This window comes from Rhinopithecus roxellana, chromosome 3, assembly GCF_007565055.1.
Source record: "Rhinopithecus roxellana isolate Shanxi Qingling chromosome 3, ASM756505v1, whole genome shotgun sequence".
NCBI classification, from domain to species: Eukaryota; Metazoa; Chordata; class Mammalia; order Primates; family Cercopithecidae; genus Rhinopithecus; species Rhinopithecus roxellana.
In genome coordinates this window covers 5715570-5735658 of record NC_044551.1, presented here as the reverse complement: position 1 = coordinate 5735658, position 20089 = coordinate 5715570, and the positions used below count along the sequence as shown (strand labels likewise).

At 35.2% G+C, this 20089-nt stretch overlaps 1 protein-coding gene across 6 annotated transcripts in view; it reads right to left on the bottom strand.

The window, feature by feature from the left end:
- PDE4D (phosphodiesterase 4D) overlaps nt 1-20089 on the bottom strand; it is a 1457192-nt gene that overhangs the window by 312395 nt on the left and 1124708 nt on the right. The window contains exon 1 of one of the 6 annotated variants that reach the window (XM_030926716.1): nt 6016-6796. The exons of the other annotated variants lie outside the window; for them this stretch is intronic. Within the exon in view, the coding sequence (XP_030782576.1) occupies nt 6016-6080 (65 nt within the window). The 5' untranslated portion in view covers nt 6081-6796. Of the gene's footprint in view, nt 1-6015; nt 6797-20089 lie in introns of those variants that run through there. 6 annotated transcript variants of the gene reach the window in all.

The window sequence follows — 20089 nt, the reverse complement described above, 5'->3', positions numbered from 1 at the left end:
ATCTCAGAAGTGGGAAATGTTTCATAACTTCAAGGTCTTTTAAGGCAGAGGTATTTGAACTGAGACATTACCTACAAGTTTATCCCAATCCATATAGAGATACAGCATACACAAATGACTCTCCTGTGGTAAGGAAGCACTGCAGAGAGTAAAACTGTAAGTGATATTAACAGACATTAGCTTAGTGGTTTTCAAACAATATTCTTTGGAATCATAAAGTCTTTAGAGGTATTTTAAGGAGAGGGTTTGAATTTGGGGTAGGGGTAAATGTACAAACTCAGTGGCTGTTTTATTGCTTTATATGTGCTTATACTTTTTACTTATCAATTTCACACATATCTATGTTTTTAAAAATTATATCTCTATATCAAATTTGTATGATTTTATATCTAAAATTTACAGTATAATTATACATTTATATTGACTTCAACTCACATTTCATTCTTAAAAAATGTTCCATTGAAATAAACATGTTTAAAATCCATTGACCTGCCTTGCCCCTTTTATCTTACAGGACAGTAGACTTGGCTTCAGAGGGACTAGGTGACTCCTCCAGGGACTCAGAGCATGTCAGAAGTAGAGTGGACACATGGCTCTTTCCAGGGAATCTCATACTTCATAACTTTAAAGAGTAAACCTATCTGTGATCCACTCTGTGTTTTTCTAGTTATGTTTTAAATACATCGAATATTTCAAGGTATCTTAATCATTTCTAAAAGCTGTATATCTTTAAGTATATTTCATAACAGATGCACCACTAACTTGGGTAATAGGACCACAAAAGTTTACCTCATGCTCAAAACTCTGAACCAACTTCGACAGTAGTCACATACTTAAACCAAATCATAATATATATTGCACAGGCATAAAATATGAGAATTCTATTTGTTTGCCTATTTACCAAAGTTTCTAAGATAAAAGAAATAGGAAGGAAGATTGTGTACTTTTTTCAAAGCTGATCTAAAACGTCATACAAAATCTGATATGTACTACTTGTTTCCGACCTGAAGCCTTACAGAGCTTGCAGAGAACAGAAAAACTTGCTAATATAATTGGAAAGATAATCTATTCAAAATTGTGAGACATTGGCCTTTTGCTCTTTATTCCCTCTTATAAAGACCAGAGGACCTTATTTGCTACCAGTAGAGAATATAATGGCCTACAAGCTACAAGCACAAGAGTCTTTCACAAAGCTCTTTTCCAACAACCAACAGTCTTTCACAAAGCTATTTTTCAACAACCAACAACGTCAACCCTAAATATCACAGGCTACCATCCTTCTGAAAAGAAAACTGCCAAGTACTGTAATGCATCTAAAAATATTCACAACATGAACAATTTTATAGCCATTAAAAAAGATAATTATATAGACCATAGAGGAAGGCAACAAGCGGAAGTAACAGAGTGTGTTCTTTGAGGTAGACAGACTTGGGTTACCCCAGCCTATGACCTTGCTCGAGTTATTTCATCTCACAGAATCATTTTCTCACCTGTAAAATTAGGATTAACAACTCCTTCTTTTCAATATTGTAATAATAACTAAATAATACATGTAAAATTCTTGACAGAGTTCTCATTCATAAAAGACACTTAATAAAATGAAAGCTATAAGTATTATTAGAAAAACAGATTTTTAAAAAAATTGAGACAGAGTCTTGCTCTGTCACCCAGGCTGGAGTGTAGTGGCACGATCTTGGCTCACTGTAACCTCTACCTCCTGGGTTCAAGCAATTCTCATGCCTCAGCCTCCCAAGAAGCTGAGATTACAGATATGTACCACCACTCCTGGCTAATTTTTGTATTTTTAGTAGAGACACAATTGCGCCATTTTGGCTAGGCTGGTCTTGAACTCCTGGCCTCAAGCGATCTGCCTGCCTCGGCCTCCTAAATTGCAGGTATTATAGACACAAGCTACGGCGCCTGGCCAAAAATAGAAAAACATTGATATGTTAAATGAAGAAGCAGAGTACAGAAATAGTATTTACAGCTATTTAAGATATGTAAGGTAAGTTGAAAATGAGAATAACTGAGGATGGAATAATGGGGTTAATGGGTTATTTTCCTTCCAACATATTAATCAATGTTATTCCATCTTTTTGATTCTCAATTATAAAACTGGACATTTTAGCTTATACGAACGCTTTCCACTGTGATCATGAGGCCAAAATAAGAATGCTAAGCCAGCCTAGATTTTTACAACCTTAAGAGAAAAGAGCTAATAAAAAAATTATAATCCTCCATTGGTCACAGTTGCAACATAATTCAGAAAATTGTATCCACCCAGTACTGAAATGCTTATTTGCATATTTTATACCCTGAGCAAATTGTGGTTTAATGGATATGTAGATATCAGCATATATAAAGATGAGTTTGCTAATACATATAGTAGGTATATTTTTAATATTTTAAATTTTCATATATAATACTTTATTGATAAAAACCACATATAATATGCAAATACAGTGAAGAAAAGAGAGGCAGTCCCTCCTACCTTCACTCCTACCATTCTTTTTAATCCCTAAAAAATAACCACTACCAAAAGCTTGGACAGAGTCTTCCAGAATTTTTTCTACATCTATAAACCTAAGTATTACATGTATACTTATTACATAATAATACTTAAAATGAAAAGTTTAAGTATTATTACATATACAATAACCAATTTTAAATTTTGCTTTATAAACAACCACAGTCATGTTTTAAGGAGTAGTGTCTCTTTTTTTTCAGGTTACATAATGAATGATCTTACATGTAACACATAAATCCTAAACACTGTTTTGACAGCAGGAAAGAACAGAGTCCACTTTCATTGACTAAACTTCTCTTTACATTTATATTTGGAAGACTAATAACGTTTTACTTAAACTAAATCACAAGTCTTAATTACATGAATGAGAAATATCCCTGGGAAATGTTTATAAAAGATAAAGTGTTAAAGAGATATCAAGGAATACGTAAGGTAATATTTTTATAGTATATAACCACTGACTAAATCGGAATTTAAGACATGTGACATTTGGATATTTATGGAGAGGTAACTATCTGATTGTTTTGTTATGCAGAATTTGGAGGTGGAATACTGTTACTGAAACAACTCAAATAGAAAGGCAAACCATTCTGCAATTAGTGAATCTGCTAATTTTATTAACTTTATGAGCATAAGAAAATATATAAAGTTTTTCTCAATTTCATGCAGGCACATTTTTTTTTTAAAGAATGCTTAAGAATAAATACTATAATCACTTTCTGCTAGAACCTGGCATATAAATAAATGTTCATTAAATAAAAGCAACCTAGTATACACCTTTATTATATAAACTCTAAATTTGTGAGACGTATGTTACAAAGAGACAAATAGATTAATTTTAAGGTTATTTTTATTTTGCCTTGAAATTAATAAAATTTCAATTACAGTAGGCTGACATTTAATAAGAGGAAGGGTATAAAATACAAGTTTGCTATGAAATCCCATTTAAAATGTAAATATGTCAAAGCAATTTAATTAAGGCTGTAAGGACAAGTTAGTGTGGACTGCTTTTTATGATACTTGGAGAAAAACAAATAGGAAAAGGTAAAGAAGTAATCCAAAACACTGGATTCTTGCACAATACAACAAACTTCCAAACGTAATGTTTGGCTTTGGGGAATCCCGGAGGAAAGGAGACAGATTTGGAGAAAGTAGACCAATGGAATACAAAGTAGATTTATGTAATCAGAGTGAAGGTGGTAAAGCCAGAAAGATGAGTCCCAAGAACAAAGTATTTTGGAGATCAACCTGAAAACAAACATCTGAAAAAGAGATAAATGGCAAAGTTGTAGGTCTCTCTCCTGGGAAGTCAACTGTTTGAAAAGGAATGGGTGGTGGTGGAGAAATATGGACAGGAACACTGGTGAGAAAACATTGTCCATCTGAGCAATTTGAGGCCTATGGCCTTTATGTGCAGAGGCACAAGAAGAGAGGTCGCTTGGGTTTTTTAATGCTCAAGTGTGTGTATGTGTGTGTGTATACATATATACACACACAAACATATATTTTCTCTATACACCAAATCTATAATCTATATTGATTTTACATATGTAATTAAATAAATAAATATAATAGGTGTGTATAATATTTGACCGATAGAAGGATAATAAAATGGCAAAACTGTTATTACAGCTGATTATACCCTCAGGCCAAATTATTTGGAAGCTGCAGTGATATACCCAAGCAGGTATATTATTAAGTCAGATGTAAGATTAATAACTGGAGAGGTTTCTATAGCGTGTAGTTAAATCTAAGAATCATTCATATGTATACAGAGATTTATTTCTTACACAAAAATCATTCTGTCCCCAACTCTATGGAGGATATTTAAAGTTAAATGGAACAATACACACATTCACAAATCTATATATTTGAAAATATATTATGTTTAAAAATATATTTAAATTGTGACCTGACTTATGAAAATATCTCGTACAATTTAAAACAAAAAAATAGAATAACTGCGGATAAAAATAGACTATGATAATCTTATAGGGGTAAAGGGTATCAATGTTACCCATCTCCTGAAATGAACAAATTATTTCCAATTGAAACCTGAATTTGAAAATATGTCTCCTGGCAGTTTAGATAAAAAGAGAAATAGTTTGGTTAAACACTATTTGTTAAGTAATATTATCTTTTCACAGAGGAAGGGTATAAATTATAAATGAGTAAAATTCATGTGTATTATAAATTCTGATTACTCATGTTGGTGACTTATATTAGCTATGGTAATTCATAAAAAGATTTTAAGGATTTTCCAGTATTTATTGTTTGAGGATAAAAAAAGAACTCTCCAAACGTATTTGTAGATGCAAACTTTTCTTTAAATAAACTCAAGGAATAATTTATTGCATGTGTTATTTTGTAAGAAACGGCAAGTAACATAAGAGACAAAATCTTCATCTATAATTTATTAAAACTCACAGAAATACTGCGGATGGGGCAATTCTTGCTTCTGGTCGACAGTAAAACACTACAATAACAGCAAAGGCTAACCCATCCACAAAAACACAAGCTCAATTCCTGATGCAAATAATTCGACTCTTTACATGTGTGTTTGCCTGCTGACATGATAATGCATATTTTGCTGGCCTGTTTTCCTCCTATTCTCAACCATCTCACTTCAACCATTGCTTTTATTTCTCCAGTCTGAAGTATGATTATTTCCATTTCCAAGAGGTGAGCTTAGTTATTTATGATCAATCACTAGGAAAAACAAAATAAGACTAACCCCTAAACTAGCCATAAAAGTATTTTGTAAATATCTATTGTAGAAAAAATGTTACTTTGTTGGAAAAATACTCCTTAAGGACCATGCCATATGCTTATGAGCACATATCATTATCAGCATTGGGGAAATAATAGAATAAACATTAGAATACATTGAAACTGACATATTTTTCATCAGAGTAAAGACATTAAAATGACCAAAAATATAATTACTAGGAATCATTTCCAATAAAACATAAGAGATGATTGAATGATAAGCAACTTGATATACATTTAGCCACATAAATTTAAGTTTGTTTCATGTATATGATTAAATATAAATAACGTTATTAATTTCTAACACATCTGTGCTAGAAGTGAGAGTATTGCTTCTAAAGACAAGGGCAGAGCCTGTCAACCAACAGCCTGCTTGCAGCAAGCAAAGAAGATAAGAAAATAAGCAACTGAATCAGACACTGAAAAATGACAAGTTTTCATTTTCAAAACTCCCAACACATTTGCAAGTTTCTTTCCTCTTTTAAAAATTATCATCAGATAAACTGTTACAGTTCACGGGGAGTTAAAAAAAAAAAAAAAGAAAAGTCAGCACCCGTTTGGTTAAAGCACATGAGTTTGGGAACAAAATAAAGAATAAAAAAGTCGCCAATACTGCCTTATTTCACAAACCCTCAACATCACACAACTTACTAAATACTCAAGGAGTACGTCAATCTTAAAAGAGAAAAGGGGAGAAGCATGAGAGAAAAGCACGTTACCAAACTGCCTCTGCAGTCCTTAGCGAACTTGTAGATCGGGATCTTGGCTTCATAATAATGCTCATTTTGAAAAAAAATAAAAAGGAAAATAAGTCTTCAACTATTCTGATTAATACACTCTAACTGTCTTCTGCAAAGAAGATTTTAAATATATTCCATTTCCCAGGGAGGCTGCTTGAAGAAATCCAATTTTCCCGGAGTCCACCTCCTGTCCTCGGTCCAGCTCTTGGGCAAGGTTCTAACACGCAGGAGTGCTTTCTTCCTTCATCCTGAATTTACTCCAGTACTAGGCTGTTAGGAAGTGACAGTTTCTTTTGTGTCTTGCAATGCCAAGGGAGGAACTGAATTCTGAATTGATTCTTCATCTGGGTCACAAGGGAAACCAGCATAGTGAAAGAGTCACTTGATCTCTTTTTTGCAATTCCATAATAACAGATTTAAAGGTTTCTAACACTGGAAGCGCGCAGGTAGAGAGAAATGAAAAGAAAATGACCGGGAGGTACTGTAACACGGGAGAGCTGTCAAGGAAGTTCCATTTCAGGGCAAGCACAGGAAAACACTCCTCTCCCTGGAGCGAAGAAGTCAGCCAAGGATCAAAGCTCTCCACACTTTGGCTGGGTGGGCTGATTTACCTGGGAAAGTAATTTCTGTGTGTCCCTGCTTAGAATCCAGGGCTTTGTGAATGAGAACTATCATTCAATCTCACCAGGCAGAAGCTATTCCTCAAAGGCTGTATGACGTCTGTAAGAAGGCAGTTCAAAACACCGCAGGGCAGTGAGAAAGGAAAAAAAAAAAAAAAAAAAAAAAAAAAAGAAAAAGAAAAGCCCAGCGCCCAGCCTAGCCTCGTCAATTGCTGAGACTTACAAAGCAAAGGGGCGGATCAGCTCCAGAGACCAGCACTGTAAAGCGGCCAAGCAGACAAGAGACTTCACAAAACTTATAAAACCATTTCCTTCTCTGGGAAATGAGATGTCTGTGTTATTCTGGGTAACATTCTGTGAGCACCTTTATAAGGAACACACCCCTTGCCATTAAGTTGTTTATTTACTGTAATAAACAAATGAATTTTATAAAAGTCATTCTTTCAAAAAAGTACTTCACTGAAGCACTAAAACTAAAATTTCTTTTTAGAAGCAAAGTTGAGAGAACTTGATGACTTAGCAGCTGTTCATTTTGAGCGGATGTAATGAAATGTCATGCTTTGGAGTTGGTTGTAGAGATGTAAATTACCTCTGAAAAATTCAGCAGAGTGTAACAGGCACCCTTGGATCAGAATGTACTGGAATTTTAAACTGAAAAATCGAATGTATTATTCCTGGACAAGTGGCTGCATGGATTAAGGCTGTTCACTTGCACAATGTTTTCTAAACCTTTTTTTAAAAAAAAAAAAATATGCAAATTTCATTCATCTCTACACATAAAGACTCTGGGTTTGCTAATCCTTAACAGCTCTTCAGTAAGGAATGAAGCTTTACGTCTTGTCAATATCTCCTATTACTTTGAAGGCCAAAACCTTTCCCACTTCTTAAATATAAAATATTTTGTATTACAGTAGCTATAATCTAAGCTGATTCCAATTGCTCCTAACAGAAGGAACGGTTGACCACCTTGCCTATCTCTCTGAACATCTCTACACAGAGGATATATACTCCTCTGGGTGTGCCAACTTCAGTTATTTTGGATGTGAATAACCAAGTGAAAATAATGTAAGCATTCTGATTGCTTCAATGGCATTAGTTAGTACGTTGGTTCTCTAGTCTGACGTGAACTTGGTGTTTATTTAGCATTTGCAGACAGGATGTTGGAGTGCAGTTGTGACCCACCCAAATAACTTGGAAAATGTAGTAAGGCATCCGCCAGAGGCTCTGGCTGCTGCTTACAACAAACCCTTCATCTGCTCCCCTGGTCACACTTCAAGGTGCATTTGTGACTTAGTCTTCTTTCAGTGACTCTCAGGCCTCTTATGGTAAATGCCAATAAATTGCTTTCCACATAGTTATCCCCTTAAGCTTTTCAGTTTCCTTATGACTGCCAGGGGACATTCACACTTTCTTAGCACTGTCTCATGTCTAGTATATTGCTGGCATTTTAAAGCAGGTTAATTAATCACATATTTTTTTAGAAACTTAAATGGTCTGTGAGACTAATAATTTTTAGGGGAGAGGGGACTTAGAGGAGGAGGTTTAATTTTTCTCTCATTGGAATTTAAATGTGGGAAAAGAAAGAACAAAAGCAAACCAAGTAAAATTAAGCAACTACTATTCATTTGAAACACTGTTCTCTCCATGTAAGGTCTACCAAATAGCTTCTAGTTATCATTTCAGAAAGAAAATGACAATGATCAGAGAATGTAATGTCTGAATGTTGAGTCTTCAACTCTCCAGAAATAATTAGCCTATGTTCTACTGTCCCCCAGATCCATGTCCTAGTGAGATTATTTAGCCTGATGCCACTCCCTTCTCTGTCACACGCACATGAGTTCAACGCAGCCCCATGTGCTATTCCTTGCTTACTTGCCCAATATTTTCTTTCTCTGAAAACCTAACACACTTATTCGGCATCTACTAAATACTGTATAATAGTCACATAATGACTAATAAATCATCCCTTTCCCACTACAAAAATAAACTAAAGTGGGGAATCTGACAACGTATGGAACTAACCAGAATATTCAAAGCTTTTGGATTGTTACATCAAGGTTGCCATTACAGAGAAAGAAAAATGCACTATGTTGTAAGACCACTGAGATCTTAATTTAAATTTTATTTCTACTCCTAATATTTAAGGCAATGACAGAATAAAAGAAAACAAATAGTATATATTCGATGTTACAGAGTTTTCTCCACTTGTAAGGCCGTTTTTCACATGAACTTTTCTGAAAGAATGTTTTGTAATCTAAGCATCTTGTAGCTTTCCCTCTGAAAAGCTTCCCCAAATGGAAAAGATAAGGCATTTCCCTCCAAATTCCTGTTAGCATGCAAGCATATGATGGCATGCAGGCTGATGAGGAGACCTGAATATGGTGAGACTGGATTTAGGAACCATGTGGCCCATGCTTTTGATCCAGAAGCTGCGATTATTTCTCAGTATTTCCGTGTTGTACTGAATTGTATAATGTATGGACCTTTTACTTTCTGGTTGTTACCACATTTCAATAGACTGTAGCATAGATGTATATGTCCATTGGGTCATCCATCTGTAGATGTTTTGTTGAATCAAATGACTATGTCATTTGATGTTTCTGAAACTTCAGTTGTAACACCACCTTCATAATTCTTTCCATATTAGCATTCCATCTATACCATGATTTGATATTTTTCTTAATTGGCTCACTTAAAAAAAAAAAACTTAAACTGAATATAAAAAGTAACTTTACATTGATTCTGTAAATAGGTTTAATATACTGGTATAATTTGCCCCCAAAATATAAGTGTATATTAATAGGAAAAAAAAAAAGAGTCCAAAATAATGCCTAAAGTCTGTCTCATACCACTAATGGTGCCCCTGATAGAACCTGGCAACACTTACATGGAAAGCGTCAATTGCATACAGGTAGATTGTGTGCACCTAAAATGTGATCTCCCTTTCTCTTATCATTTAATGGTGAGCATGACTTGTGAGACTTATGACATTTATCCCTGAATTAAACATTAAACATTAACTGAAGCCAATTGAATGAGGTGTTACAGAGTAATTTTACTATACAACCCAGGTTTTCTCAAGTATTACTACTTTCAAATACTCTGCCTACTGTCAAACCTTCTGTTCTCTAAATTCCTATTTTCAGATTACAATAGATACTCTATACTTTCCAATCTATCATGAGCATATTTCTTAGAGCCATATCATATATCAACTAAATATTCAGGCCTCTCAAATATGCTGAAATTCAGTACTCCAGAGAAGTCAAACTAACTTTTTAGAAAAAAAGACCAGGTGACTGCAGTTTTTACAGTTTCCTGCTATTCTTTATTGTACTCTAACGTTAATGAGAACGAGATACTTTGAACTCCTGTAGCAGTTTCTCATTATTGAGAAATACTGTGTTATTTTCCTTATCTGGAGGGGAATTTTGAGGCAATTCCTAGAGGTTTCTTTTATTTTATTACACTTACTAGGAATACAATTGGATTCAAGGACTTTCGTACTGGCATGAACCTTGCTTGGAGCTACATTCCTTAATTCCCAAAGGAGAAGTCCAGAGTATTATATTTTGAGGGCTTTCCTATCTTCAGATTTCCTACCTCTTTCATAAACTGTCAAGTTAGGATAATAATAAATCCCTACTATTTATTAATTACCTACGTGCTAAGTAGACATTACTTTCTTACTTATACATCACAACATCCCTCCAAAGTAGATGTGATAATAATAATTTCATACATAAAGAAAGCCAATAATTTGTTCAAAATTTTTGGATCCAAGTATATTTCATTCCAAAGCTTGCTCTTCATGATGTGTGTGTGTGTGTGTGTGTGTGTGTGTGTGTGTGTGTGTGTGTGTAAGACAGAAAGAAAAGAGGAAGAGAGATTAAAAAATGCTACTAAGTTTTTGGAAGTTTTTAAAATTCACCCATCCTCTTTAGTTGAACAGTGGCAATGAATTAATATAATAAAAAAGGTGCATGTACATTACTAGTATAATGATAAACATATTTAACAGCCAGAAAATTTTAGATCTTTAAGATATGCAGGATTAAACAATCTAACTTCACTGTCCTTGTTTCTAATTTTTAGGCACTAACTTTTAGGTATCATAAACGCTGTGATGAGGGCATATATGACAACATCATGAGTTTGTTAACCATAAAGTATGATAAGGTCTTTGACCATCTCACAACATGAGTAATGGTAGTTTCCTGTTACCTGTGCAACAGATGACATTTTGATTGCTGCATTAGGTAATACTGGTTAACAAATGATCGTTTTAAAAGGTAACAGTACGTGAAATCTCTGGTAATGTATAAATTTCAATATTTGTCAACAAATTACATTGGCTATTAAAAGGTACAGAATATTAGTTTTTAAAACTAGAATAAACTTTTCTGCATGGAGTCAGTAATGTTGACATAAAATGAATTTTGTAATTGACTTTCAGAATTTTGCACTAATTCAATACTGGATTTCAGAAGAAAAATTATCTAATTTAAAATTTTCTAAGTGCTGCTGTATTTCCTTTGCATTCTGCCTCTCCTCTTGTGCCTCTTTCACGTTTCTTGTTCTTCTTTATTCTAAACTTAAATGCATCTTGGCAAATTTAACCTTATTTTGAATTAAATATTTAAATTTTATTAAAGAAATACATGTAAATAATGTAATCAAAGAGTGATGAGTGTAGTATTCTCAAACTCCAGCATTGATTCCTGATTCCAATTCATATGCAAGAATTAAACCATAGAAAGGTGACAGTAAGCTCTAAGTGCATGGGTGAGACTTGTGCACTGGGATTTTTACTGCAGCATCATTAAGTGCCCAGTGGGCATTTTCTTTGCCTCTTCCAAATGTTACTATTTGTAAGAGTTTTTTTTTTTTTTTTTCCTCTGGGGTATCTCTATTTTTCTAGAGAAGGCTATAAACACGCTTGCTAGTGCTCTGGTATGGGTAGGAGAAGGACGCTGAAGGTCTTATTGACACATTGCAGACATTCATTTATTTGTCCTAAATAGAATTAAACATACAGCTATCCTTCCTCTACTCTCTGCCTAGTATCCCAAAGTCTCTGTCTTCCATGGAGAGGGATGCAAAGTATGTTGACTACACTGAGAAAGAGTGAGGGCTTATGGAGAAGTGTATATAATATACATGTTCATACACCTGCTATTTTTAGAACTCTTCCATCTTCCAAAGTGTGTTTTGGAGGAGTGGGGCAGCTCAGTTTGCTTCACTTTAATATGGTTCTCTTATTTGGTTAAGTCATTGACCTTTTCTCCATCTACTTCTATCTTTATGCATTGTGGCTAGAGTTACAGACATAGACATCTCCCAGTTTCCTCAAAAATGAAATGTACTTTCTGTTTTTTGTACTAATTATTGGTTTGAGTGATTTTTTAAAGAAAAAAATGGCATAGGAAGATTGTTTCTCCACAGTTTTAAAGCTAGAAATCTGTAAGTTTTAGTTTGAAACAATTTTATATATTTATCTAAGCATATGCATTTACAAATTTTATTTAACAAATGACTATACATAAACTCTCTCCAAGTATAGGTAAATATTAAGTATTTTTTATTACGGTAAAATACACATCACATAAAATTGACATTTTAACCCTTTCTAAGTGTACTGTTCAGTGGTACAATGTACATTCCCCCTGTTGCACAATGATTATCTCCATACATCTCCAGAAGTTTCTCATCCTTCCAAATTGAAAACCATGTGCTCATTAAATAGTAACTTCCTATTCTCCTCTTCTCCCAGCCCCTGACAAGCACCATTTAGCTTTCTGTCCATGTGAATTTGACTACTCTAGATATCTCATATAATGGAATCATAAAGATTAAGTTGTAAAGGTAGATTCAGAATCGCATAGCCAGTTATGGTCTAGGTATCTCATTATTAAAGAAAAAACAATCATGGAAGCACAAGGTTTGAAGACAACAATTCACACCTTGAGAAATCAATGTACTTGTCTTATCCATCATCAATTCTTTACAAAGTATTCACTTGACTTTCATAGACAAAGTCAAGAGCAAAAACATCTTTGCCTTTACCAACATCTGGTGTGTGTTTTTAAAAATTATTCTTCTAACTATTTTTTTCTGTTTAGATATATACAAATGCTATCAGTGCTTATCCAGTTTGGTCACATTATAACGTTAGTTCTTATTTCAAATTTATAGTAGCTTCCTATATTTAATCAAGTAGTTCCTAACTCTATATACCAATCTCAAGAGATAAAGCAAAATTTTAAAATTAACTTACTTTAATAAAAATAATTCTTAAAAGATTTTTGAAAGAGATAAAAAAACTGGAAAGACCACATTGCCAAATGAAGCCCTAGTTTCTAACAGTGAGATAAATTGAGGTTTTTATTAAAATAAGATTTGAGGCTGGGCGCGGTGGCTCACGCCTATAATCTCAGCACTTTGGGAGGCTGAGACAGGTGGATTACCTAAGGTCAGGAGTTTGAGAATAGCCTGGCAAACATGGTGAAACGCTGTCTCTACTAAAAAAAAAAATATAAAAATTAGCTGGACGTGGTGGTGGGCACCTGTAATCCCAGCTACTTGGGAGGCTGAGGCAGGAAAATTGCTTCAACCTGGCAAGAGGAGGTTTCAGTGAGCTAAGACTGTGTCATTGGACTCCAGACTGGGCAACAAGAGCAAAACTCCATCTCAAAAAAAAAAAAAAAGAAAAGAAAAAAATATTATGATGTGAAAAGCAATCTGTCAAAAATAAATGCACACAAGATGTGTTTTAATAATAATTTAGTTTCTGATGTAATGGGAAATACTAAAAATTGATTTATTAGAAAGTAAACTCAGAACTATTTAATTTACATTTATTTGATAACATTTTTCTTGCACATATTAAAAATGCCAAAATAATCCAGGCAACTCAGGCAATTTCCCCTTGATCACAGATTACAAATAAGTTTTCTCTAACGTAAAAGATCTACTCCGAGAAAATGCCTACTATTTAGGAAGTGTATGTAGGATCAAGTTAAAAAGAGGCCTTTGGAGTCAGACTGCCTGGTTGCAAATCCAAATTCCACCAACCACTAGTTGTTTGATTGCAAACAAATTATTTAACCTTCCCTGGCCTCAGTTTCCTCAGTTATAAAATGAAGAGAAAAGAGAATTTTCTTGAGGACTAAAAAAGACATGTAAAACCTTAGCAAAGTATCTGGAATATGGTAAGGAATCAATAAATAATATCTGCTGTTAAGTTTTAGAAGAGTAATCAATGAGCTATGGAAAAAAGCAGCTTTAAAACTTAAAAATATATGTTACTGTACTAGTATTTGATTTAAAATAATTGGTTTGTGTTTTTGTCTTCCTTTCGATCCTGGCTCCTTGACTCCCTTTACACATAGCTTATGTAGTTTTCCTGACTCCTATTTTACACGTCTAAGGTTTTATTCTCTTATCTTTCAAAAACACAGATCTTAAAATGTCAAAGCCTCTGATGAAAAACTTTCCATAGCTTCATATTCCTTACAGGATCAATTCTAGCCTTTTTTGTGTGTTAAATAAAAACTTCTACCATTTGGATTCAATCTACTATTCAGCTTAGCCCTTGATAACTAATCTTTCCCACCCTATATTGTCAGCCACACGATCTCACACACCTTGCCCTAAATCTGCTCACTTTGTTTCCCCTGCCTGGGGAAGCTCTCACCTTTCTCCCACTTCCCCGCTAAGTGTATTTCCTACTCTACCTTCGAGATCTAGCATAAGTAGCAGTAAAGGCCAACTAACTCCAAGACGAACTCAGAAGTTCAGTCTCCTTGGATTGATTGAGTCTGGGAATATCTCGGGTTAATTTTGTTTATTATTATTATTTTATAACACATTTGCAGGGTATGGTGGCAACACACAGTGAACATCACAGGGGCATTCAAATCCTACAGCCACTGTTCAGCTATTGATTTGGACTATGTAAGCTTTGGAAATACATTGTCTCTTTAAGATTCAATATATTCTTCTACAAAATAAGGACAATATGCACACCTAGAATCCTCCCAGGGTTCCTCTGGGATTAAATGAGAAAGCCTGCTGTCCAATCTGCAATCCCTTGCTCTCGATCACTTTCAGATCTTTGCATACACATTTCTGGCAGGATTATATTTCTTTTCTTTTACCTCTCTTTTTGATCAAGAGTTAAATTGGGACTACGCCTCCCATCCTGCTGTTCTGCAATCTGAATTAGGTGTCTGGCCATGCAAACCTCTAGATGCTCATCCTAATTCCTTTCAATTTATCAGCACCATATGGTCATCCTGTCTTCATTTGACTAACTATAAGCCACTAACTAGAAACTCCTACCGGAAAGGATTGTTTTAACATTCTTGGTAGAGCACAAGGCATTATGGAGGCCCAAATAGAAACTTGGGCCTCCATAATGCTGTGAGTTTCTTTGAAAACAGGGAATAAGGCTTCTTCATCTTTGTATTCAGAATAGCTAGCACAATATCTGGCTCACACGGTGTTTGCTTAACAACAGAATAAATCTTTGGTCAACAATGGTAGATAAGCCTTCTACAAATTTTCTTCCTGTGCCCTTTTGTGGCATTTGCTTCATGGCTGGAATTTGATTTCAAAAATTGAGTCTTGCCTCTGTCTTGTTTTTCATAAGCCTCCATCCCTAAAAGTTACTTTAGATGCCTTCTTTGCCAAAAAGGAGTTCCTACAATAGTGCTATAATAAAAAAAAAAATTCTTCCAAAAAAAAAAGAAACTGGTTGGGGTAAAGAAATACACTGGAAGAAGTCTTAGGCAGGCACTGAGTCAACACCAGCATCATTGATAAGAAGCGAAAAATTATTTTCTAAATATTTAGGAAAAATGGCCTCAATCTGGAGAAACTATTATACAATGTGATATTCAACCCAGGTAGAGTATTTGAATTCTAATAAGGACCTTTTGGAAGCTCAATTCAAAGAAATAACTTTTCCAGGAAGAGTTTCCCCACATTTTGGCAGGACAATGGGGAGGGTGTTTGTGTCATCTCATAAAATCTGCCAATCAGTCACCAATCAGTCTATGAATGAGACGGCTATTTCTCTGGATGTAAAGGCTGCATCCTGGCTAGTCTCTAAGAACCTTTTCTGGAGCCATTACTAAGTGTTGTCCAATTTGCCCTCACTCTCAATCATTTTCAGATCTTTGCATATTCATCTCTGGCAGGATTATCCTTCTTTTACCTCTCTTTTTGGTAAAGATGCATTAGCACATTCACATTTGTATCAACCACATGAAGACTGTATATCCATGTACTGGATGAGAGGACCGAAGGGCACTAAGTGCTTCCCCTGCAAGTTCAGTGGATGAACCAGGTCAGAACTCAAGCCTGCTGGCTCCAGAAGAGGAAATCTGAAGATGACAGGATGAGCTCCCATTTATTGATTGCTCACCATGTGCCAGGCACTGGGTAAGATGTTCCACATGTTCTCTCATTTAACATTTAAAACAAACTCACAGGCTAGGTACTATTATTTCTTCCACCACACAGTCAATAAAACTGAGGTCTACAGGAAGTTAAGTACCATGCCCTAGGTCTTACACTGGGACTTAAACTTAGATTACCCAAATCAAGCATAACCTGGGGAAAGCATAACCTCGAGAACTAAACAAATATCATTTTAAGTAACATCTCAATAGGAAATTTTTAAAAGCTTATTTAAGCAATTATTTGATAAGAATGGTAGAATGGGTAAACTTATTACTCTGATCATGGTTTTTTTGTGCACATGACATTGAAATCATTAAAAGTTAGTCACTGTTTTTATTCTAGGAATCATGACTTTCAAATATTTCAATTATTTAGATACCAGACTGCAAGTGTACACAAAAGTAACTCTTGAAAACAGTGCCATTAAGCAATGACTCCCCATTCTGCACACTCACATTCACTGGCAACTACTAACCTGTTTTGTAATATCTATGGACTTACCTATTCTAGACATTTCATTTAAATAAAATACAATATGTGACCAAACAAGTAACTTTTGGAAAAAATGCATTTTCACTTTACTATGTTGGTTCTTTCCTTGGAATTAAGACCAATTATTTTGTATTTCAAAAATACTTTCTTTGGATGTATCATATTTGCAATTAAAATTTTCTTTTTGGATTGAGAGGGAGGTGGAGCCATATGGCTAAATAGCAGCCTGCACCGATTGCCCTCCCAAAGGAACAACAAATTGAACAACTCTCCACACAAAAAAGCACTTTCATAAGAACCAAAAATCAGCTTAGGTACCAGCTTAGCCACAGTGGGGCAAACCACCAAGGGGGCTCTTGGGGTTCCTGATTCCAGGGCTTGGCTCCTAGATGGCATTTCTGGACCTTCCCTGGGTTAGAGATGGGGCCACTGCCCCAAAACAGACTTCTAGCCCTGGCAGCATTCACCACAAACTGATTGAAGAGCCCCTGGGCCTTGAATGAACATCAGCAGGAGCCAGACAGTACTGGTTGCAGGCCTGGGGCAGTGGTGGCCACAGGGAGAGACTCCTCTGCTTGTGGAAAGGAGAAGGAAGAGTGGGAAGGACTTTGTCTTGTGCCTTGGGTGCCAGCTCACCCACAGTAGAATAGAGTACCGGTAGATTCCTAAGATTTCTGACTCCAGGCCCTGGTTCCTGGACGTCATCTCTAGACCTGCCCAGGACTAGGAGGAACTAGTTGTCCTGAAGGGAAGGATACAAGCCTGGCTGGCTTTACCACCTGCTGATTATAGAGCCCTAGTGCCTTGAGTAAACATAGGCAGGAGCCAAGCAGTGGTTACTGCAGGCTTTGGGCAAGACCCAGTGCTGTGCTGGCTTCAGGTCTGACCCTATGCAGTCTCAGTGGTGGTGGCCACAGGGGTACTTGTGTTACCCCTCCTCCAGATCCAGGAGAGAGAGAGAGAGAGACAGAGAGAGAGAGAGAGAGAGAGAGAGAGAGAGAGAGAGAGAGAGACTGAAACTGTTTGGGAGAAAGTAAGAGAAGAGAAAAAGGGTCTCTGCCTGGTAATCCAGAGAATGATTTTGGATATTATCCAAGGCTACTAAGGTGGTACCTCGGCAAGAGCCACAATGTTACTGGGCTTGGAGTGCTCCCTAATGCATATATTCCTGCAGTGACCAAAAACTTAGACCACAACACCTAAGTTTCAGAAGGACAGGTACAAACAAGCCCAGAATGCAAGGCTACAATAAATACCTAACTCTTCAATGCCCAGACAACAACGAACATCCACAAGCATACAGCCTATCCAGAAAAACATGACATCACCAAACGAACTAAATAAGGCATCAGTGACCAGTCCTGGAGAGACAGAGATATGTGACCTTTTAGACAGAGGAAATTCAGTGGAATTCAAGATAACACACAGAAGGAATTCAGAATCCGATCAGATAAATTTAACAAAGAGATTACAATAATTTAAAAGAATCAAGCAGAAATTCTGGAGTTAAAACATGCAACTGACATACTGAAAAATGTATCAGTGTCTCTTAACAGCACAATTGATCAAGCAGAAGAAAGAACTGTGAGTTTGAAGACAGCCTACTTGAAAATACACAGAGAAGACAAAAGAAAACACAATAAAAAAGAATGAGGCACTCCTAGAAGACTTGGAAAATAGTCTCAAAAGGGCAAATCTAAGAGTTATTGGTCTTTAAAAAAGTTAGAAAGAGAGATGGGGGTAGAAAGTTTATTCAAAGGGAGAATAACAGAGACCTTCCCAAACGTAGAGAAATACAATATTCAACTATAAGAAGCTTATAGAACACCAAGCAGACATAACCCAAAGAAGACTAGCTCAAGGCATTTAATGCTCAAACTCACAAAGGTCGAAGATAAGAAAGAATCCGAAAAGCAGCAAGAAAAAATAAAAAAATAACATGCACTGGAGTTTCCATATGTCTAGCAGCAGACTTCTCAGTGGAAACCTTATAGGCCAGGAGACTTATTTACAGTGCTAAAGGGAAAAATCTTTTAATTCAGACTAGCATATCCTGTAAAAATATTCTCCAAACATGGAGAAATCAAGACTTTCCCAAACAAACAAAAGGTGAGGGATTTCATCAATACCAGACCTATCCTGCAAGAAATGCTACAGAATTCTCTTCCATCTGAAAGAAAAGCATATTAATGAGCAATAAAAAATCATCTAGAGGAACAAAGCTCACTAGTATTAGTAAATACACAGAAAAACACCAAATATTATAACTCTGTTATTTTAGTATGTAAATGACTCATATCTTAAATAGAAAAACTAAAAGATAAACTGATCAGAAATAATAACTACAACTATGTTTTGAAATATAGACAGTACAATAAGATACAAAGACAAGAGAAAGTTTTAAAGGGCGGGGGGGACAAAGCTAAAGTGTAGAGTTTCTACTGGTTTTCCTTTTGCTTGTTTGTTTATGCAATCAGTGGTAGGTTGTTATCAGTTTAAAATAATGAGTTATAAGATATTATTTACAAGCCTCCTGGTAATTGCATATCAAAAAACATACATCAGGTACTCAGAAAATAAAAAGCAAAAAATTAAAACATACCATCAGAGAAAATCACCTTTACTAAAAGGAAGACAGGAAGGACAAAAACCGTATGACCATTTCAACAGATGCTGAATAAGCATTTGCTAAAATTCAACATCCCTTCATGATAAAAATCCTCAAAAAATTGGGTATAAAAGGAAATACCTCAACACAATAAAAGTCACACATAACAGACTCACAGCTGACATCATACTGAATGGGGTACAACTGAAGGCTCTTCTTCCAAGATGTGGGACAAGATAAGGATGTCCACTTTCACCACTGGTATTCCATGTACCAGTGGAATACCAATTCCAGTATATACCAGTATATACCAATAATAATACTGGAAGTCCTTGCTAGAGCAATCAGACAAAAAAAGAAATTTGAAAGGAAGAAGGCAAATTATCCCATATGCAGAAAATATGATCTTAAATTTGGAAAAACCTAAAGACTCCACCAAAACACTATTAGAACTGATAAATAAATTCAGTGAAGTTGCAGGATACAAAATTAACATACAAAACTTAGTAGCATTTCTACCTGCCAACAGTGAACAATCTGAAAAAGAAATCAAGAAAGTAATTTCATTTAAAATAGGTACAAATAAAATTAAGTATCTAGGATTAACTAAACCAAAAAAGTCCACAATGATCTCTACAATGATCTATCAACTATAAAATATTGATGAAAAAAATTAAAGTGAGCACAAAAAAATGGAAAGATATTCCATATTCATGAATTGGAAGGATTAATACTGTTAAAACGTTCATACTACCCAAAGCAATCTACAGATTCAATGTAATCCCTATAAAAATACCAATGACATTCTTCACAGAAATAGAAAAAAATCCTAAAATTTATATGAAATTACAAAAGACTCAAAATA